We start from the raw sequence: 23740 nt of genomic DNA on the forward strand, positions 1-23740 counted from the left end.
TATATATATATATTTTTTTTTTTTTTTTTTTTTTTTTTTTTAAGAAGAGTGAATATGTGAGGGGAAAAATAAAATAAAATGAAATAGTGGATATGTGGGGGGAAAATAATAATAATAATAATAATAATAATAATAATAATAATAATAATAATAATGATAATAAAAAGAGTGGATATGTAGGGGGAAAACAAAAATAGAAAAAAAGAGTGGATATGTGGGAGGTCTTTATAGTAGTATGTGCGCATGCGTTCGTGGGTATGCGCGTGTAGTTCCAGTAGTGTGTGTGTGTGTGTGTGTGTGTGTGTGTGTGTGTGTGTGTATTTTGCGGACCCTCATGGTAAAATGTTTGATCTTGAAAACATTCGTGGAAAGTTCACGCAAACAAATAATACCGGAAGTGTCGGAAATACAACTGGCGCAAAGATTTCAGTGTTGACAAACTGCCCCCCCGCCACACACACACACACACACACACACACACACACACACACACACACACACACACACACACACACACACACAAAGGGGGTTTATAACAGAAACACTGGGTGTGAGTTCTTTAACTGTACATTCCCGCCTTTTGGTGCCTGAATCCATCCCATAATAACCCACTGATCAGGAAGTGATGCCGTACAGATGGACTGGGACAGTTTCTACAAACCCAACCTCCATCACTGTCCTTAAATTCACCACAGTCACCAGGGGGCTCTTCCCAGTCTGCCTGTGAACTTCTCTTAGTGTTTTTTTTTTTTTTGTCTTTTTTCTTCTTCTTTTCTTCTTCTTTTCTTCTTTTCTTTTCTTCTTGTCGGAGTCCTGTTTGTTTTCGGTGCAACAGGTGCGTCAGGATGGTGCGGTGCATTCACGGACCCACAGTAGAATAGGGCAAAAATAGATTCCTTCGGTAAAACGGTCTTTAAATTGAAGAGCAGCGGTGGGATTAAAAGCTGTTTGGAGTTGAAGACTAAATAAAAAAACAGTAGGATTAAGACTGTTTGGAGTTGGAGGCTAAATAAAACCAGTGGGATCTGAAATGGAACAGCAGTGACATGTGTAAAGGCTCCTATCAGTGTCCCCGCTGGGTGGGTTTGGTGTTTTCCGAGCTCGTGAAGGCCTCATAGACCCCGCCCCTCCTCCCTCCCCCTCCTCCCTCCCCCTCCCCTCTGTCCTCTGGGTGTCACCGGCCAAGTTGAACTTCACTCCGGTAACTCGGTAAGTCGTCGGTGCTCGTGCAGGTGTGTTCAGTGCCTTCAGTCTGTGCTTCCGGTGTCTGTCAGGATGTCTCCCTCCGCGTCCCCCCGCTTCTTCTCGGAGACAGAGGTGGCCCGCCACTGCACCAAGGAGTCCTGCTGGGTGCTGCTGGGGACCCGGGTCTACGACGTCACCGCCTTCCTGAGGATGCACCCCGGCGGAGAGGCGCTGATCCTCCGGCGGTCCGCCAAGGACCTGAGCCCGGACATGGAGGGACCCCCGCACCGGCACTCGGAGAACGCCCGGAGGTGGATGGAGCAGTACTACATAGGAGAGTTAGACCGAGACAGCGGCACCGAGGAGGCACAGGTGGGTGAGGGAGGGGAGGGGGGGGGTCCTGGGAGTCACCAAAGAGTGTGCTTTAATGGAGGAAAAACTCCTGCTGAGGTTCTACTGGTGTTTACAAGAACTGAAGAACCTGAATGAACAGAACCATGAACCTCCAGGGTTAGTGTTGGTTAGGGTTAGTGTTGGTTAGGGTTAGTGTTGGTTAGGGTTAGTGTTGGTTGTTATTTCCCTGTTATTCAAAGGGTTAGGGTTGGTTAGGGTTAGGGTATCTAAGCAGTATAAAGTACCTGGTGTTAGGTACAATTTGTAGAATATGAAATACTCTCTTATTATATATATTTGCTGCTATCTTTTCTGAGTGCACCTCGAACGCCTCATGTGGAGTGTGAGTGGATTTGTCACTGAACTCTGGGAACTAAATCAAAGCGGTCCAGCTCTGGATGAACCTTGGAGTTCATTTATATCTGTAACATTCTCTAACAGTAACAGTTGCACATGCTTACCTGTGTTCTAGTATCAGCTGCTGTCAGCCCCTGGGACTGAGGTTCAGTCTGGGAGGGGGAGTCTGTGACCCTAACCCATGACCTACAGGTGGACAGCTGACCAGGGCTGTGACCCTAACCCATGACCTACAGGTGGACAGCTGACCAGGGCTGTGACCCTAACCCATGACCTACAGGTGGACAGCTGACCAGGCCTGTGACCCTAACCCATGACCTACAGGTGGACAGCTGACCAGGGCTGTGACCCTAACCCATGACCTACAGGTGGACAGCTGACCATGGCTGTGACCCTAACCCATGACCTACAGGTGGACAGCTGACCATGGCTGTGACCCTAACCCATGACCTACAGGTGGACAGCTGACCAGGGCTGTGACCCTAACCCATGACCTACAGGTGGACAGCTGACCAGGGCTGTGACCCTAACCCATGACCTACAGGTGGACAGCTGACCAGGGCTGTGACCCTAACCCATGACTTACAGGTGGACAGCTGACCAGGGCTGTGACCCTAACCCATGACCTACAGGTGGACAGCTGACCAGGCCTGTGACCCTAACCCATGACTTACAGGTGGACAGCTGACCAGGGCTGTGACCCTAACCCATGACCTACAGGTGGACAGCTGACCAGGCCTGTGACCCTAACCCATGACTTACAGGTGGAATGTGTGGCTTTGACTCTTCAGGGCGTTTCTGTCAGAGTGTGAGTAAGAACTCCCTCCTTTCTTTTTTCCAGCCTTTCTCATGGACTGTATTGATTATAGGGGAGGGAACGAGGAGGTGTTGGAAACAGAGCCACAGATAAGAGAGAGATTGGTTTGAATGGTTGTGTAATTTCAGAAAGGAGCAGGGAGTGTCCCGAGGTGGTACGGCAGACGTGTTGGGGGAGTAGGAGTGGGATATGATGGGCTGTAATGAAAGACTGAACAGGTGTGTGTGTGTGTGTGTGTGTGTGTGTGTGTGTGTGTGAGGGCCAAACTGGTTGGTCTGGTCCCAGTTGGGATAGAATAGAATTTGAACAGGACAAACTTCAGGAAAACTGGAAAAGCACTTGTTGTTGAGTCCACGCCCAGATGACGCCTCTGTGTGTTTGAGTGTGTGTCAGGAGAGAAACACACAGAGTTTGCATAAATCCCTTTCTGACAGAGATGACATTTACATGACGTGCCCACTCTGGTGTGTGTGTGTCTGTGTGAGGGTGTGTGTGTGTGTGTGCTGTCATAAATATGGTTTGACAGGGTCGAAGCTCACACCATCACGCTGCACTTTCACACCTCCAACGTTGTGGGTTGGTGTTTTTTTCTTTCTTCGCTGCTGCATCATTGTTTGCAAAAGACAAAAAGCTCCTCATGTTTCCTGTTTCTGTCTTTTATTGGCTGAACAAACGAAGCCCAAACTGAATGTGTCTTGGGTCAGTGGGTGCAGACTCTGTGGTTGGACTGATGTTCCACAGCTGTGGAGGTTCTGGTCCAATGGGAGTAGAGGACAGGCTGTGCTTGTGCTAGGAAAATGAAAGACACAGCCACTGTGGCTACATTAGTAGAAATGAGTGTAGCCACAAAAAGCCACAGCCAGTCTGGTCCAGTCTGGGACCAGTCTGGGTCCAGTCTGGTCCAGTCTGGGACCAGTCTGGTTCAGTCTGGGTCCAGTCTGGGTCCAGTCTGGGACCAGTCTGGTTCAGTCTGGGTCCAGTCTGGGACCAGTCTGGTTCAGTCTGGGTCCAGTCTGGTCCAGTCTGGGACCAGTCTGGTTCAGTCTGGGTCCAGTCTGGGTCCAGTCTGGGACCAGTCTGGTTCAGTCTGGGTCCAGTCTGGTCCAGTCTGGGACCAGTCTGGGTCCAGTCTGGGACCAGTCTGGGACCAGTCTGGTTCAGTCTGGGTCCAGTCTGGGTCCAGTCTGGGACCAGTCTGGTCCAGTCTGGTCCAGTCTGGGTCCAGTCTGGGACCAGTCTGGTTCAGTCTGGGTCCAGTCTGGGTCCAGTCTGGGACCAGTCTGGTCCAGTCTGGGTCCAGTCTGGGACCAGTCTGGTTCAGTCTGGGTCCAGTCTGGGACCAGTCTGGGACCAGTCTGGGTCCAGTCTGGGTCCAGTCTGGTCCAGTCTGGTTCAGTCTGGGTCCAGTCTGGTCCAGTCTGGGTCCAGTCTGGGTCCCTGCCGTGGGGTGTGTAGCGGACCATGGTGACGAGCATTGCTCCCCCGGGAAATTTTGGGAAAAATGAAGTCTTTTTCCTGCATTCTGGTGCATTTTGAACTTAAAAATATGTTCAATCTGGTTTCAGTTTCCTACCAAAACAAATCATAAAAGATTAACTCAAGTCAACATTTTCATCTAAACTATTTTTATTTCTAATCTAATGTATAACAAAACAATAAATGATAGACTTATAAATACAATTATTCTGACCACTGATGTGCATGAGATTCAATATAAAATAAATTTACCAGTGGAATGAGCGTTTGTCAATTAATCCACCAGGGGGCGCCGCTCTGAATTAACCATACTGGACAAATACCACGAAGAAGAGGAAAGTTTTTTGAGCAGAGGAAAGTCAGTAATAACAAACATGGAGACAACAGAGGTAACACTAATGCGATACTAATATTCCAGCGTTTTCTCTGGTAAGGTTTAAAAGCGAAGCTTCAGCAGGAAGAGAAAAGACAAATGAGCCACCAGTTTCGTTTTCACTTTTGCTGGTGGCAGTCTGCACTGCTCCGTACCCCCGCTGGAATTCTCTGTCTGGCTGCGCATCCTCCATCACCTGGAAAACAGATGGAATGTACGCAGAGGACAGACAGAACGCTGCGTCTGTATCTGTGTCTGTAACGTTACTGTCAGTCAGTGTTACTTTTATCACCGTCATTTATTTAGAAAAATCTCCACACTGCTGACATTCCTCCTCCACAGCGTACCTGCTGCTCTGAACTGTGAATGTCACGCTGCCATAAGTGCTAAAATCCCTTCGCCACTGTGGCTACACAGGTTGAAAACAACTTCACCAACCAGGAAAATGCGTCGCCAATGGCGATAGGCTAGCGGAAGCCTAGACAGGATGCTCATTTGTACCATGTGCCTGGACATCCCCTGTGGGTCCCTGCAGGTCTCACCGGTGCCTGTAGTCCACCTAAGGCCACCAGGGCCGGACTAAGGCTCTGTTAGAGGGGACTGAAGTCCACTGGAGAACTGAAATGTTCATTTTAACTGCACTTTTGTCCAGAAGCCAAATGAGATGCATCTAATGCTGCCTTCAAGTGCTGTGGGAATTATGGTAAATTACAAGTTCCAAATTGCACATGAACGGCTCCTCATGTCATATTTTCCACTGGAGAACTGGGGACAATTACACCAACTGCCAAGATGAAAATGACCTTTGACCTTTTCAACATGGCAGACGGCAACAAAGGATTCATCCTGTGTGATAAACAATGCATTTGTTCATGTTCTGCTGCAGTTAGCTGAGCAGTTTGCACATGTATAGCAAATGCAATTTGCAAAAAAAAAAAAAAATTGCTGCAGCAGATGAATTAATGCGTCCAAAACGGTTCGACCCCAGTAGCAGGTCTCCATAAACAGTGTGTCAGCCATTTTTCATTTCACTACAACAACAAAAACACTTGAACACTTGTAATTTCAAATTCACAAATGGAAAGGACCATGTTTCCAACAGCACTTGAAGGCAGCATAGATCAGTGTGGTTTAAAGCAGATGGAGTCAGTGTTCGAGCAACTGCAACAGTTTAGGGTCAAAGGTCATCAACACAGAATGGGACTGGACTCAGACATGAGGGGTGTGTGGTTCTGAGATTACACACACATACACGCACATACACACACACACACACACATACACACATATACACACACACACATACACACACACACATACACGCACATATACACACACACACACACACACATATACACACACACACATACACACACACATACACACACACACACATACACGCACATATACACACACACACATATACACACACACACATATACACACACACACATACACACACACGTACACACACACACACACGCACATACACATACACATCTGTACATATGACTGACACTACAGAACCTGTAAATGAGGGCGGAGCTTGAAGCTCATCTCTAATGTGACAGAACCTAAAAACAGAACTGTTCTTGTCTCCAAATGACTGGAAAGGTGATAAAGGAGACAAATGAAGTCAAGTGCTGCTGGTTCTGGTTCTGGTTTGGGTTCTTTTACAGGGTTACAGAAGTGGCAGAAATGTCTGACTTTTTGGTGTTAGTTATGAATCACTGAACTGTCACAGCCAGATGGATCCCAGGTGGATCCCAGATGGATCCCTTTCACCTGTCAGTCGGTCCCCTTATAATAAGGACCTGACTGGGGTTGGACCCATTTAAATCTAGTGGACCCCAGACAGTGCCCTGTGGAACCCCTCTGGTCCTTCAAATGTCTTCTACAGACACAGTTGGTTGATAACCCTGGCCTCAGCCCTAACCCTAACCCTAACCCCTGTGGTTTGATCATATTTGCCTTTTCATTCATCGAACTGTGTAAAGCACAGGTGTCAAACATGCGGCCCAGGGGCCAAAACCGGCCCACCAAAGGTTCAAATCCGGCCCGTGGAATGAATTTGCAAAGTGCAAGTTAGGGAATCAAACTCAAAAATAATATCATAGCCTATAAATAATGACAACAACATTTTTTGCTCTTTGATTTAGTGCAAAAAACATTAAATTATGGAAATGTTTACATTAACAAACTATCCTTTAACAATAAAATGTGAATAACCTGAAATGTCTGAAGTAAATTAAGTGCAATTTTAACAATATTCTGCCTGTTACTGAATGTTTTGTGCCTTTGTAGGTTGGATCTGTAATGCATATTTATAAATGATAAGTCGAGGCAGAATATTGATACAATTTTAATCACATTTCTAAACAAATTAAATTTTTTTCAGGTTATTCGCATCCTTCTTGTTTGGATAGTTTGTACATGTAAATATTGGCATAATTGAATGTTATTTTTTGCACTAAAACCATTTGGAGTCATCATTATTTATTGGTTATCATGCTATTATTGTATTGGTCCGGCCCACTTCAGATTAAATTGGGCTGAATGTGGCCCCTGAAAGAAAATGAGTTTGACACCCCTGGTGTAAAGTGTTGTGGTCAAATCAACAGTGTGTATTTGTGTGAGGACATCCATGTGTGTGTGTGGGAGCAGGTTTACATTCAAACACTGGGGGTGTTTACACCGTCAACACTTTGAACTGGTTTGGAACAGATGCTGATCCCATTCACAAACCCAACTGGAGCTGAGGCTCCGCCCACAGCAGGTCGAACACACAAGTCCGATTTTTGGTTTAATCTGATTTTTTTCTGTGTTGGTCCATATTCACATTAAACGCGACTTCTATCAGTTTTGAGTCTGAACTGAATGTGACCCTGAAGTGACCCACATACACTAAAGAGGTCCTGAAGTGACCCACATGCACTAAAGAGGTCCTGATGGAATACCAGACCACACAGACACACACTGTGGTCTGGATCAGATTTAGGACCACATATGAAAGTGGTCTGGGTCAGATTTAGGACCACATATGAAAGTGGTCTGGGTCAGATTTAGGACCACATATGAAAGTGTCTGGGTCAGATTTAGGACCACATATGAAAGTGTCTGGGTCAGATTTAGGACCACATATGAAAGTGTCTGGGTCAGATTTAGGACCACATATGAAAGTGTCTGGGTCAGATTAGTGCTGTTCAGACTGTCTGTAACAGATCAGATCCAAGTCACATATGGACACATTTACCAACAGTCTGAACGTAGACACAGACTGGGCCTAGTTGGTGGTGGTGGACTAGAACACAGAACAGAACCAGGACTGGAACATAGAACACAACCGGGACTGGAACACAAAGACAGAATCAGGACTTGAACATAGTTCCTTCTACAGAGGGGGCGGGGCTCGGTGTGGCCAATAAAACCATCTGAGATGTCACAAAGCACTTGGTAATTAAAAGAGGTTGAAGTTCATCCCAAACACATAAACAGTGTCATAAATCACTGTCAGATCGACAGTATGTGGAAGAACGTAGTGTCAGGAACATCAGAGCAGATCTGAAGTGGGCCAGACCAGGACCAAATGACATCATCAACTATAAATAATATCAACTCTGAACTTAAGTCTATTTTTAGAGTAAAAAAGTAAAGCTGAATAATGAAAATGTTTATATTTACAAGCTATTCTTTCACAAAAAATGTGAATAACCTGAAAAACCTGACATTTCTTATTTAAATGCAGATGTGGTTCATGTTGTGTTCAGTCTAGCGTGTGTTTATACCTGTCCAGTCTCACTGCTGTAGTGTGTACTGAAGGGCTTCATGGGGGGGTGTCTAGTTTGTGTAGAAGGCTTCATGGGGGTCACAGAAATCTGGGGTCATTTCACTGAGTGCAAGTACAGTTATTGGATTTGAAATATGTATAAATTTTGCGTTTAGCCCTTTTCAGACGGTCCCTAACCCTTGGCTCACTAACTGGCTCCTCATTGGAGGTTCTGTGGTCAGCTGATGGTTCCGGACCGTTTGATTGGATGTAAACAGCTGTAGTTTCCTCTGTTCCCACACACACAAACAGATGGCATCTGGGTCTGAAGGATTATTATCAAAACATCGACCAATGAATTCTATCCACATTATATCGAACATGTCTCATATTTCTATGGAGGAAAGTTATATCGCAATAGATGTCATCGTTTTATCCACCAGCTCTAATACAGACGTATACAGACGTATACAGACACATGCAGACGTATACAGACACATGCAGACGTATACAGACGTATACAGACACATGCAGACGTATACAGACGTATGCAGACGTATGCAGACGTATACAGACGTATACAGACGTATGCAGACGTATACAGACGTATACAGACGTATACAGACATATACAGACGTACGCAGACATATACAGACACATGCAGACGTATACAGACATATACAGACACATGCAGACGTATACAGACGTATGCAGACGTATGCAGACGTATACAGACGTATGCAGACGTATGCAGACGTATACAGACGTATGCAGACGTATACAGACGTATGCAGACGTATACAGACGTATGCAGACGTATACAGACACATGCAGACGTATACAGACGCATGCAGACGTATACAGACGTATACAGATGTATGCAGACGTATACAGACACATGTAGACGTATACAGACGTATACAGATGTATGCAGAAGTATACAGACACATGCAGACGTATACAGACGTATACAGATGTATACAGACACATGCAGACGTATACAGACGTATACAGATGTATGCAGAAGTATACAGACACATGCAGACGTATACAGACGTATACAGATGTATGCAGACGTATACAGACGTATGCAGACGTATGCAGACGTATACAGACGTATGCAGACGTATGCAGACTTATACAGACGTATGCAGACACATGCAGACGTATACAGACACATGCAGACGTATACAGACACATGCAGACGTATACAGACGTATGCAGACATATACAGACGTACGCAGACGTATGCAGACATACGCAGACTTATACAGACGTATGCAGACGTATACAGACGTATGCAGACGTATACAGACACATGCAGACGTATACAGACGTATACAGACATATGCAGACGTATGCGGACGTATAGAGTCGTATACAGACGTAGCTCACCACAGAGGAATGGACTTAAATCAAGTACAAAGTGGTAGATGGATGCCAACAGGTTACCATGGCGACCTCTGATCAGTGTTGTGCATATAGAGCTGGAGGACATCGGGTCGGCCCAGCGCTGGAATGCAGACGTTCATGTGCTCATGTGGATGTGTGTGTGCTGCTCAATGATGTGATTGTCTTTCATAAGAGGGCAATGGGGGGAGGAGGGGGGGGGGTGTTTAGAGAGAGGGCTGGGGAGGCTGGTCAGTAAAAGTTGATCATTAACAACCACAGTTCTGAGCCAAATGTCCCTGAACCAATAAATGTGATGAATATATTACAGACTGAATCCAACTGTTGTCTGTCCACATCTGCAGTTTACCGTCAGTTGATGAGCCCGTTTACGTCCACACCTAAACTCCAGTCATTATCAGATTATTATTGATCATGTAAACAGTATAATCGGATCTGTTTGATCAGAAACAGCAGTAATCTGATTATAATCAATCAGATTAACACACCTGCATTCATCCCAACACTCCCATGTCTTCATGCATGTAAACAGGTTCATCTGATTTATTTAGTTCTGTTACATCTGCACATGTTTAACACAGTTAAAATCATAGAAAACGGACGTTACGTAGTCCCACATGAGTGCACAACAATGTTTCCATGACCATAAAAGTTCGATAACTGGGAGTAATCGGGTAATTGTAATAATCAGATCTCAAGCATTTACATGCAATTAATAAATGCAATCATGGAAAAACCCTGGTTTATGGATTAACTCCTGTCCTTTGTTGAATTTCTTTCAGAGAACATTTTGTACAAAATGATGGCAGAATCAAACTTCCTGTTGTTATTTTCTGTTTGATTTGAATTGTGTTAAACGTGCACAGATGTAACAGAACATTACTAAATCAGATTAACTCTTACACATGCATGAAGACATGGGAGGACTGGGAGAACTCCAGGTGTGTTAATCTGATTGATTATAATCTGATTACTGCTGTTATCTGATCAAACAGATCAGATTATACTGTTTACATCACAGGTGTCAAACATGTGACCTGGGGGCCAAATCTGGCCCACCGAAGGTTCCATTCCGGCCCTGCAGGATGAAAGTGCAGACATGAACCTGAACAGGCCAGGTTGTCCAAATCCTTTTGGTTCAGGTTCCACATACAGACCAATGTGATCTACAGTCAAAAGAACAACACAATAACCCAGAAATAATGACGACAAATTTTCTTTGGGAAAAATTATGTGGAAAAAATTAAAGTGAAAAAAATAACATGACACTGTGAAAATATTTATATTTACAAAACTACTCTTTCACAATAAAATGCAAATAAATACATAAATAAAAACAAAGATGAACAACCTGAAATGTGCAATTTGAACAATATTCTGTCTGTTCGTAAATGTTTGGTGCATTTATGGATCCACTGGGATCTGGAGTTGTGTTCATAATAACAGATGGAATATTGGAGAAATTGTTCAAATTTTAGTTCCAAACTCCAAAATTTGAACAGTATTCTGCCTGTTCCCAAATGTTTATGGAACACTGTGTAAATGTACATGTATAAATAATACGTCCAGGCAGAATATTGTAAAAATTGCACTAATTTTTCAAATGAAATTTCAGTTTTTTTCAGCTTATTCATATGTTTTTTGTAAAATCTAAATATTTTCATAATTTAATTGGGGTTTTTTTGTACTAAAACAAGAAGAAAAACTTGGATTTGTCATTATTTATAGGTTATTAAGTCATTATTTTACTTGTGTGGCCCGCTTGAGAGCAAATTGGGCTGAATATGGAACTGAACCAAAATGAGTCTGACCCCCCTGTGTTAGATAGTCTCTCTCTCTTTCTCTCTCTCTCTCTCTCTCTCTCTCTCTCTCTCTCTCTCTCTCTCTCTCTATCAGTGCTGTAATCAAACACAGTTATCATGATAATTAGAATTTAAACGGTAATACTAACCGTTGGGAATTTTACCGTTTATCGTTATACCGGTAATTGTTACATCCCTAATATGTACTCTGAAAGACATCCCATAATAGACTGGAGTGTCTGAACCTGGGTTTCTGAAGTGCATGTAAATGTGTCAGATCTGATTATTACAATTATCCAATTCCTCCCAGTTTTGGTATTTTCAAGCAGCTGACTGTCAGTAATTCTCACCGTGTTGTTAAATCCTCATTTCTTTCAAGTGTAAAAGTGGAAGTTCTGCTCCTGATGGTTATTTGTTCAGATAAAATGAGACTAAAACTATGTAACAGGAAAAAAATGACATCAGGTTCATAGAAGACATAGATGTAAGAAGACCAAACCAACCCTTTGTTACGTTGTGATTTCATGCCTATTTGAGTCATTTACATGATTTTATACACATTAAACCATTCTGAAGGATGAAAATGATGTGCACTAAAAAAAACAAAACAAAACTGTAAAATAACTGTATTATTCCGGCAGCAGGGGTGCCAAAACAATACTGTAAAATAACAGAAAATAACCATCTCATAAAAATACGGTCATTTTCCATAATTAAAATACTGTTTTTTGCCCTAACTTTACATGAGATTTGGCCTTTTTTTTTTTTTTTGACTTTTTAATGTTTAATCAAGAATATTTACATGTATTAAAACAATCCAATTCCCTATAAATATATATATAAATCATTTTCAATGAGACTCAGTTGTCCAATCCACTGATAAAAACTGTATTTGGACAGTTTATCAGTGCTTATACATGTTATACATTTTTTTTTTTTTTTCTTATGTCAATTTTTAAAATCTTTTATGTGATTATTTATTTTTTAACGCCCATGGCCATATGGCAATTAACTTGTGTACTGCCCAATTGGACCTGTTTTTTTACTTGGGTTGGGAAGGGGAGTGGCTCCATTGTGTGTTGTCCTGTTTTATGTAATTTTATTGGGGTGGCATATGGGGGTGCTGTTTATGAGTATGGGTTTCTGTGTATGTGCTTATGTGTTTATGACCCCTGCTGCACACCGAATTTCCTTTTCTAAGGATAAATAAAGTTGAAAGTTGAAGTTGAAAATACATTTATTCAACATTTTTGTTGTGAAACCTCCTGTAATTACACAAGATATTTGTCAGTTAACAAAGAAGTCTGGTTAAACTGACAGAACAAATACTTCTTTCACAGTTAACTGTCAGTAATTTTATCTCGTTTTATTTATTTTTTTACAGTATTAAACTTTAAATGAACAGTTTAATCTCATAAATAGAAAAGAAACATTTGTGAAATTACCATACATTTGCAAATGTATTTTAACTGTATTTTTCTGTGAAAAAAAGAAAACATTTCTTTTAAAAAATTAAAATTTTTTGGTTATTCACAGTTACAGTTTTTTTGTGTTATTTTCCATTTGACATGTAAAATCACAGTCTGTTTTTGTCATTTCATTGATATTTTCCTGTATCTTAGAAATAAAAGAAAAACCTTTAAAATAAACAGTGAAAATTCTTTTAAATTACAAATTTTTTTGTCAGTGTAGATGTAAGAAGACCAAACCAACCCTTTGTTACGCTGTGATTTCGTGCTTTTTTGAGTCATTTACATGATTTTATACACATTAAACCATTTTAAAGGATGAAAATGATGTAAGAACAATTACTATTTAACAGTTATTTGTGATTTTAAACCATTACTAATGACCACAACATGATGACGACTTAACAAACAGGAATATTTCAGAACAGTTGAAATGATTAAACATAAATAATAGTCCTGAACAGGTTTTCCAGCCGCTGTTCTGTCCTTGAACATGTTGGTGTTTGGACTCAGCTCACTCTGCTCTGATCCGTTTATGCTAACGGCCTGTTCAGGTCAACAATGTCTTTTACCACTCACTGTTTATCACCACGGTGACACATTACCGGCACATTGTTTACCTTTGTTACCATAGAGACTGCAGACACGGCAATTAGTGCTCAGGCCTCAGGTGGCTGCACTCATCGCCACGGTAACCTACCTGCAAAGGACGGGGGGGGGGGGGGGGGAGGAGAGAGAGGGAGAGAGAAAGGGAGGGAGAGAGAGAGAGAAAGGGAGGGAGAGAAGGAGAGAGAGGAGGGAGAGAGAAGGAGAGAGAGGGAGAGAGAAAGGGAGGGAGAGAGAGAGAGAAAGGGAGGGAGAGAAGGAGAGAGAGGAGGGAGGGAGAAGGAGAGAGAGAGAGAGAGAGAGAGAGAGAGGGAGAAGGGGGGGCAGAGAGAGAGGGAAAGAGGGCCGAGTGAAGGGAATGGCTAACTCTAACTCTGTCTCTAACTCTAACTCTGTCTCTAACTCTAACTCTAACTCTGTCTCTAACCCTAACTCTGTCTCTAACTCTAACTCTGTCTCTAACTCTAACTCTGTCTCTAACTCTAACTCTAACTCTGTCTCTAACTCTAACTCTGTCTCTAACTCTGTCTCTAACCCTAACTCTGTCTCTAACTCTAACTCTAACTCTGTCTCTAACTCTAACTCTGTCTCTAACTCTGTCTCTAACTCTAACTCTGTCTCTAACTCTAACTCTAACTCTGTCTCTAACTCTAACTCTAACTCTGTCTCTAACCCTAACTCTGTCTCTAACTCTAACTCTGTCTCTAACTCTAACTCTGTCTCTAACTCTGTCTCTAACTCTAACTCTGTCTCTAACTCTAACTCTAACTCTAACTCTGTCTCTAACTCTAACTCTAACCCTAACTCTAACTCTAACTCTAACCCTAACTCTAACTCTAACTCTGTCTCTAACTCTAACTCTAACTCTAACTCTGTCTCTAACTCTAACTCTAACTCTGTCTCTAACTCTAACTCTGTCTCTAACCCTAACTCTAACTCTAACTCTGTCTCTAACTCTAACTCTAACTCTGTCTCTAACTCTAACTCTAACTCTAACTCTGTCTCTAATTCTAACCCTAACTCTGTCTCTAACTCTAACTCTGTCTCTAACTCTGTCTCTAACTCTAACTCTAACTCTAACTCTGTCTCTAACTCTAACTCTGTCTCTAACTCTGTCTCTAACTCTGTCTCTAACTCTAACTCTAACTCTGTCTCTAACTCTAACTCTGTCTCTAACTCTGTCTCTAACTCTAACTCTGTCTCTAACTCTGTCTCTAACTCTAACTCTGTCTCTAACTCTGTCTCTAACTCTAACTCTGTCTCTAACTCTAACTCTAACTCTGTCTCTAACTCTGTCTCTAACTCTAACTCTGTCTCTAACTCTGTCTCTAACTCTAACTCTGTCTCTAACTCTAACTATGTCTCTAACTCTGTCTCTAACTCTAACTCTGTCTCTAACTCTAACTCTGTCTCTAACTCTAACTATGTCTCTAACTCTGTCTCTAACTCTAACTCTGTCTCTAACTCTAACTCTGTCTCTAACTCTGTCTCTAACTCTAACTCTGTCTCTAACTCTAACTCTGTCTCTAACTCTGTCTCTAACTCTGTCTCTAACTCTGTCTCTAACTCTAACTCTGTCTCTAACTCTAACTATGTCTCTAACTCTGTCTCTAACTCTAACTCTGTCTCTAACTCTGTCTCTAACTCTGTCTCTAACTCTGTCTCTAACTCTAACTCTGTCTCTAACTCTAACTCTGTCTCTAACTCTGTCTCTAACTCTAACTCTGTCTCTAACTCTAACTCTAACTCTGTCTCTAACTCTAACTCTAACTCTGTCTCTAACCCTAACTCTGTCTCTAACTCTAACTCTGTCTCTAACTCTAACTCTGTCTCTAACTCTGTCTCTAACTCTAACTCTGTCTCTAACTCTAACTCTAACTCTGTCTCTAACTCTAACTCTAACCCTAACTCTAACTCTAACTCTAACCCTAACTCTAACTCTAACTCTGTCTCTAACTCTAACTCTAACTCTAACTCTAACTCTAACTCTAACTCTAACTCTGTCTCTAACTCTAACTCTAACTCTGTCTCTAACTCTAACTCTAACTCTGTCTCTAACTCTAACTCTGTCTCTAACCCTAACTCTAACTCTAACTCTGTCTCTAACTCTAACTCTAACTCTGTCTCTAACTCTAACTCTAACTCTGTCTCTAATTCTAACCCTAACTCTGTCTCTAACTCTAACTCTGTCTCTAACTCTGTCTCTAACTCTAACTCTAACTCTGTCTCTAACTCTAACTCTGTCTCTAACTCTGTCTCTAACTCTGTCTCTAACTCTAACTCTAACTCTGTCTCTAACTCTAACTCTGTCTCTAACTCTGTCTCTAACTCTAACTCTGTCTCTAACTCTGTCTCTAACTCTAACTCTGTCTCTAACTCTGTCTCTAACTCTAACTCTGTCTCTAACTCTAACTCTAACTCTGTCTCTAACTCTGTCTCTAACTCTAACTCTGTCTCTAACTCTGTCTCTAACTCTAACTCTGTCTCTAACTCTAACTATGTCTCTAACTCTGTCTCTAACTCTAACTCTGTCTCTAACTCTAACTCTGTCTCTAACTCTAACTATGTCTCTAACTCTGTCTCTAACTCTAACTCTGTCTCTAACTCTAACTCTGTCTCTAACTCTGTCTCTAACTCTAACTCTGTCTCTAACTCTAACTCTGTCTCTAACTCTGTCTCTAACTCTGTCTCTAACTCTGTCTCTAACTCTAACTCTGTCTCTAACTCTAACTATGTCTCTAACTCTGTCTCTAACTCTAACTCTGTCTCTAACTCTGTCTCTAACTCTGTCTCTAACTCTGTCTCTAACTCTAACTCTGTCTCTAACTCTGTCTCTAACTCTAACCCTAACTCTGTCTCTAACTCTGTCTCTAACTCTGTCTCTAACTCTGTCTCTAACTCTAACTCTGTCTCTAACTCTAACTCTGTCTCTAACTCTGTCTCTAACTCTAACTCTGTCTCTAACTCTGTCTCTAACTCTAACTCTGTCTCTAACTCTAACTCTAACTCTGTCTCTAACTCTGTCTCTAACTCTAACTCTGTCTCTAACTCTGTCTCTAACTCTGTCTCTAACTCTAACTCTGTCTCTAACTCTGTCTCTAACTCTAACTCTGTCTCTAACTCTGTCTCTAACTCTAACTCTGTCTCTAACTTTGTCTCTAACTCTGTCTCTAACTCTAACTCTGTCTCTAACTCTAACTCTAACTCTAACTCTGTCTCTAACTCTGTCTCTAACTCTAACTCTGTCTCTAACTCTAACTATGTCTCTAACTCTGTCTCTAACTCTAACTCTGTCTCTAACTCTAACTATGTCTCTAACTCTGTCTCTAACTCTAACTCTGTCTCTAACTCTGTCTCTAACTCTAACTCTGTCTCTAACTCTAACTCTGTCTCTAACTCTAACTCTGTCTCTAACTCTGTCTCTAACTCTGTCTCTAACTCTAACTCTGTCTCTAACTCTGTCTCTAACTCTAACTCTGTCTCTAACTCTGTCTCTAACTCTAACCCTAACTCTATCTCTAACTCTAACTCTAACTCTGTCTCTAACTCTGTCTCTAACTCTGTCTCTAACTCTAACTCTGTCTCTAACTCTAACTCTGTCTCTAACTCTGTCTCTAACTCTAACTCTGTCTCTAACTCTAACTCTGTCTCTAACTCTGTCTCTAACTCTAACTCTGTCTCTAACTCTGTCTCTAACTCTAACCCTAACTCTGTCTCTAACTCTAACTCTAACTCTGTCTCTAACTCTGTCTCTAACTCTAACTCTAACTCTAACTCTAACTCTAACTCTAACTCTAACTCTAACTCTAACCCATGCGTCTGTTGTGGTAGATTTCCTTCCTGTCTTTTTCTGCAGTTCTAGTTCTTTCAGTGTTCTCGTGCACAGTTCAGGGTGTACTTGCACTGGTCTGTTGTATTTTCGGTGTCATTCACAAACATGAAGCAGTTCTGCACCTAAATGAACATCTGACTGTGTTTATGACATCATGGGGAACTTTCACAGTTAACAGCAGCAACATTCAACAAACAAAGGCAGAAAAAACACAAACAGATTCACATACTGTAGACAGCACTAACACAAACAAGTACACACTAATACACACAATTATACACACAAACTTACAAAAAATATACACACACAAATATACACACATTAATATATACACACAAATATACACACACAGATGTATATACACACACACAGACAATAAGAATTTCCAAAATGTGTTACAGAAAAACAAACCATTGGGAGGTGTGTGAGAAACAGGTAACATTCTCAGACACACCCATAGGAGGGAGGAGAAGGAGAAGGAGGGAAGGAAGGAAGGAAAGGGGAGGAGGAGGAGGAAGGAAGGAGGAGGAAAAGGAGGGAAGAGGAAAGAGGAGGAGGAGGAGGAGGAGGAGGAGGAGGAGGAGGAAAGCAGAGTAGTTCTGAAGCAGTTCCTGTGGTCCAGAAAAAAGGGCTGTTACTGTTATTGATCTGCATGTTTATGGACAACACAAACTGACCACCAGGGCCAGGTCCAGGGTTAAAGGTGGACGTTTGGGTCTGTGAGGGTTAAAGGTGGACGTTTGGGTCTGTGAGGGTTAAAGGTGGACGTTTGGGTCTGTGAGGGTTAAAGGTGGACGTTTGGGTCTGTGAGGGTTAAAGGTGGACGTTTGGGTCTGTAAGGGTTAAAGGTGGACGTTTGGGTCTGTAAGGGTTAAAGGTGGACCCAGCTGTAGTTAAGGGACAGTGTGTCTTCTATATGTGTAAATGAACAGTGTGGTGAAGGTGCAGTGTTTATGTCTGAGCTCACTGAATATAGAAACATGAGTCCTACTGCAGGAACTGGTGAGTTACACAGAGCCTCTGATTCTGACACACACACACACACACACACACACACACACAGACAACAGGTGGAGAAAGAGCAAGGATGGAATCTTGAGTCCTGGTAATTCAGGTTGGACTGGTTCGTTTAGTTAAAGGGAGACGAGTGATCTGCTTATCCACACACACACACACACACACACACACACACCCACACACAGCCATGTGTCATCATCATTAACCCACGGTTTTCTGTGTCCGTTTCTCAACATGCGTTCTTGTCTGTTCTCGTGAAACGTCATCAGTCGCGGCCCAAGTTCTGTTCCAACTGTAAGATCACATAAACCTAGAACCCATGGAACACCTGGATGTAGTTCTGGTGTGTTAGTGGGTGTGTATAAATGTGTGTTAGTGGGTGTGTATTAGTGGGTGTGTATAAATTTGTATTAGTGGGTGTGTATAAATGTGTGTTAGTGGGTGTGTATTAGTGGGTGTGTATAAATTTGTATTAGTGGGTGTGTATTAGTAGATGTGTGTTTGTGGGTGTGTATTAGTGGGTGTGTATAAAAGTGTATTAGTGGGTGTGTATAATTGGGTGTGTATTAGTGGGTGTGTATAAATGTGTATTAGCGGGTGTGTATAAATTTGTATTAGTTGGTGTGTATTAGTGGGTGTGTATAAATGTGTATTAGTGGGTGTGTATAATTGGGTGTGTATTAGTGGGTGTGTATAAATGTGTATTAGTGGGTGTGTATAATTGGGTGTGTATTAGTGGGTGTGTATAATTGGGTGTGTATTAGTGGGTGTATATAAATGTGTATTAGTGGGTGTGTATTAGTGGGTGTGTATAATTGGGTGTGTATTAGTGGGTGTATATAAATGTGTATTAGTGGGTGTGTATAATTGGGTGTGTATTAGTGGGTGTGTATAAATGTGTATTAGTGGGTGTGTATAATTGGGTGTGTATTAGTGGGTGTATATAAATGTGTATTAGTGGGTGTGTATAATTGGGTGTGTATTAGTGGGTGTATATAAATGTGTATTAGTGGGTGTGTATAATTGGGTGTGTATTAGTGGGTGTATATAAATGTGTGTTAGTGGGTGTGTATAAATGTGTGTTAGTGGGTGTGTATAAATGTGTATCAGTGGGTGTGTATAAATGTGTGTTAGTGGGTGTGTATAAATGTGTGTTAGTGGGTGTGTATAAATGTGTATTAGTGGGTGTGTATAAATGTGTGTTAGTGTATAAATGTGTGTTAGTGGGTGTGTATAAATGTGTATTAGTGGGTGTGTATAAATGTGTGTTAGTGGGTGTGTATAAATGTGTGTTAGTGGGTGTGTATAAACGTGTATTAGTGGGTGTGTATTAGTGGGTGTGTATAAATGTGTATTAGTGGGTGTGTATTAGTGGGTGTGTATAAATTTGTATTAGTGGGTGTGTATTAGTAGATGTGTGTTTGTGGGTGTGTATTAGTGGGTGTGTATAAAAGTGTATTAGTGGGTGTGTATAAATTTGTATTAGTGGGTGTGTATTAGTGGGTGTGTATAAATGTGTATTAGTGGTTGTGTATAATTGGGTGTGTATTAGTGGGTGTGTATAATTGGGTGTGTATTAGTGGGTGTGTATAATTGGGTGTGTATTAGTGGGTGTATAAATGTGTATTAGTGGGTGTGTATAATTGGGTGTGTATTAGTGGGTGTATATAAATGTGTATTAGTGGGTGTGTATAATTGGGTGTGTATTAGTGGGTGTATATAAATGTGTATTAGTGGGTGTGTATAATTGGGTGTGTATTAGTGGGTGTATATAAATGTGTATTAGTGGGTGTGTATAATTGGGTGTGTATAAATGTGTATTAGTGGGTGTGTATAATTGGGTGTGTATTAGTGGGTGTATATAAATGTGTATTAGTGGGTGTGTATAATTGGGTGTGTATTAGTGGGTGTGTATAATTGGGTGTGTATTAGTGGGTGTGTATAATTGGGTGTGTATTAGTGGGTGTATATAAATGTGTATTAGTGGGTGTGTATAATTGGGTGTGTATTAGTGGGTGTGTATAATTGGGTGTGTATTAGTGGGTGTGTATAATTGGGTGTGTATTAGTGGGTGTCTCAGTCCAATCTACAGATCGGTATTAGCTGCTGATCTTGCATTTTTTTAGAAGACTGGATCGGATCAGATTCATTCACAAGATTAGGCCGATCCGGGCCCGGTTCAGGAAGGGGGGGTAGGCCAGACGTCCCGCCCCCTCACATTAAAGTTTCCTCAGGTAGTGAACAGCTGCCCAACAGCGGAGGAACTAGTGCAGAGTCTGTACGTTTCACGGTCACTCTGTGCTTGGACTCATTCTGAGGTCCGGTTGTGATGAGCCAGTCGGGGTTTTTTCAACCTGCGGGGCTTTTATGGAATTATCTGACCTGCCCCAACCCGCCCCGCAAATAAACTGACATTCTTTTGACCCACCCCAACCCGACCTGTGAGTAACCCGCTTCACATCACTAAGGCACGGCACCGAACACACCCCCATATAATACCAGGACGGACCTGTCCACAGACACACTACAGCAGTGGAAAACAGAAGGGTCTAATTTGACCACAGTCTGAATTTGGAAAGTCCAACAAGGATCCTAAAGTTCTCCAGGGTCAAAGGTGTCCTAGTTGTTTTAGTTCAGGTTCCACATTCAGACCAACTGGGATCTACAGTTAAAGAATAGAATAATAAACTCGAAATAATGACTTTAAATCCCAATTTCACTGTAAAAAGTCTGTATTGGATCAATATTAGATCAGTATTGGATCAGTATCAGCAAAACTAATCCCAAAAAAACTGGATCAGAATAAAAAAAATCCAGATCAGGACATGATTAATGTATATAAGTGATAAAAATGGAGTGTACAGGGGTGTGTGTGTGTGTGTGTGTGTGTGTGTGTGCATGCGTGCGTGTGTTTGTGTGTGTGTGTCTATCTTTCTCTCCTCTCAGTGTGTGCAGTCGACCTTTGCCCTCAGTCATGTGATCATCCTGCTGACACTGATGTCATTCTTATCAAATCTGGAGCTTCGAGCAAGGCACCGACTGCAGTTGGAGTCATAAACTGATACTGTGATCATATGTGAACCTGCAGATGATTCACCAGCTTTAGCTTTAACTCACACCCATCACAGCAGACCGGGTAGGGTTAGACCACAGAGACTTGGTAGGGTTATCATATATATATATATATATATATATATATATATATATATATATATATATATATATATTTTAGGGATGTAATGATAACCGGTATAATGATAAACCGCGGTAAAATTTCTGACGGTTAGTATTACTGTTTAAATTCTAATTATTATGAGAACCGTGTTCGATTACCGCACTTAGAAAACTCATGGTTCTGTTCATTTCCTGAAGAAGCAGCGGCACTCAGGTGTGTGTGCAGTTTGGAATGTTTAGCCTCTGAAAACATGGCTGAAGGGACCTGCACGGACACAGCTCCGGAGATTCGGGGATAGGGGGTCCCACATGGACCCGGTCCGTCGGAGTGCGTGAGCGCACAGGCCCGGTCCGTCCAACTGCGGGTCGGTCCAAACAAGCACGCACACGGACTCAGTCCATCCTAGCAAGTGAGCGCACAGACCCGGTCCACGCTAGTGTGATCCCCTCCCTGGCTCCCACTGATTCAGATCTTCACCCAACATTGAAACCGTCGGAATACAGATACTGAGGACAAACTCCTGTCAGTTCAAATGAGTGAAGTTCACCTGTACACAGACACATGATGTGTGGAAAAACCAAAGGACTGGAGGTTTTATGAACTGAAGGACATTCAACAGGAAATCCACTGACTGACCTCCAGAGGAGCTGGACCAGAGGACACTGACCAGGACTGAACCACTGACCAGGACTCAACCACTGACCAGGACTGAACCACTGACCAGTCTGGATCAGATCAGCCTAACATGTTTTAAATCCTCATCCTTTCAGAATATTTACATTTGTTCATGAAACAGTTCAGTTAAATCTGACTGTTTCACTTTCTGTTTGTGTGTACAATAGTGTATATGTGTGTACAATAGTGTATATGTGTGTACAAAAGTGTATATGTGTGTACAATAGTGTATATGTGTGTACAAAAGTGTATATGTGTGTACAATAGTGTATATGTGTGTACAATAGTGTATATGTGTGTACAATAGTGTATATGTGTGTACAGTAGTGTATATGTGTGTACAAAAGTGTATATGTGTGTACAAAAGTGTATATGTGTGTACAGTAGTGTATATGTGTGTACAAAAGTGTATATGTGTGTACAGTAGTGTATATGTGTGTACAAAAGTGTATATGTGTGTACAATAGTGTATATGTGTGTACAATAGTGTATATGTGTGTACAGTAGTGTATATGTGTGTACAAAAGTGTATATGTGTGTACAATAGTGTATATGTGTGTACAGTAGTGTATATGTGTGTACAAAAGTGTATATGTGTGTACAAAAGTGTATATGTGCGACACTGTGAATGATTTGATCTGAAAATGTTCAAACAAACTCCACTCTGACCTGTCCAACTACTTTTTTTCACACTCAAAAACACCTCAGGAATCAATAGGAGAATTGATAAGGAATTGGATTGATAAGCAGAACTGATAATGGCACTGATATTGATCAGACCCTCTCAGTTCCAGCCCTGGTGCAGATATCTCTTGTGTCCATAAGGTGCCATCTTTAATGCACATTTGTATGTTTGTTGTTCACATGTTATTACTTGAATGTTTCTGCAACAGAAAGTACATTGTGTGTGTTACTTTATTAGTTTTTTTTTTCAAAATACAACTTGGTTAAATTATTTCAGTGTGTGTATTAGTACTTTTTGAACATTTTGAACACATTTCAACAATACCGTGAGAATAATGCTAACCGTGATAATTTTGGTCACAATAACCATGATATGAAATTCTCATATCGTTACATCCTTAATATATATATATGTATGTATGTATGTATGTAGATCAATCATAAGGACAGGCACAATAGGGATAAAAGTGCATGTATTCTTATGAAATTTCAGGTTGTATAAAGTGTTCAAATGTAGACATTTGAACAGTTTCATAATTTAATTTAAATTTTTGTACTTAAACAGAACATGTGGACTTACCAATATTTATCGTCTATTTTTCTGTTCTTGTTCTGGTCTGGCCCACTTCAGGTCGTATTCAATCAGCCAATCAAATTGTATTTCTATAGCGCTAAATCATAACACAAGTTCAGTTCAATGTAT

The 23740-nt window shown here is 41.6% G+C and overlaps 1 protein-coding gene across 1 annotated transcript in view; it reads left to right on the forward strand.

The window, feature by feature from the left end:
• The first annotated feature begins 1191 nt into the window (after positions 1-1191).
• fa2h (fatty acid 2-hydroxylase) overlaps positions 1192-23740 on the forward strand; it is a 54488-nt gene continuing 31939 nt past the window's right edge. Inside the window, exon 1 of the mRNA XM_030135708.1 lies at positions 1192-1557. Coding sequence (XP_029991568.1) covers positions 1276-1557 — 282 coding nt within the window. The 5' untranslated portion in view covers positions 1192-1275. The remainder of the gene's footprint in view (positions 1558-23740) is intronic.

The sequence above is a fragment of the Sphaeramia orbicularis genome, chromosome 6 (assembly GCF_902148855.1).
Source record: "Sphaeramia orbicularis chromosome 6, fSphaOr1.1, whole genome shotgun sequence".
Classification (NCBI taxonomy): Eukaryota; Metazoa; Chordata; class Actinopteri; order Kurtiformes; family Apogonidae; genus Sphaeramia; species Sphaeramia orbicularis.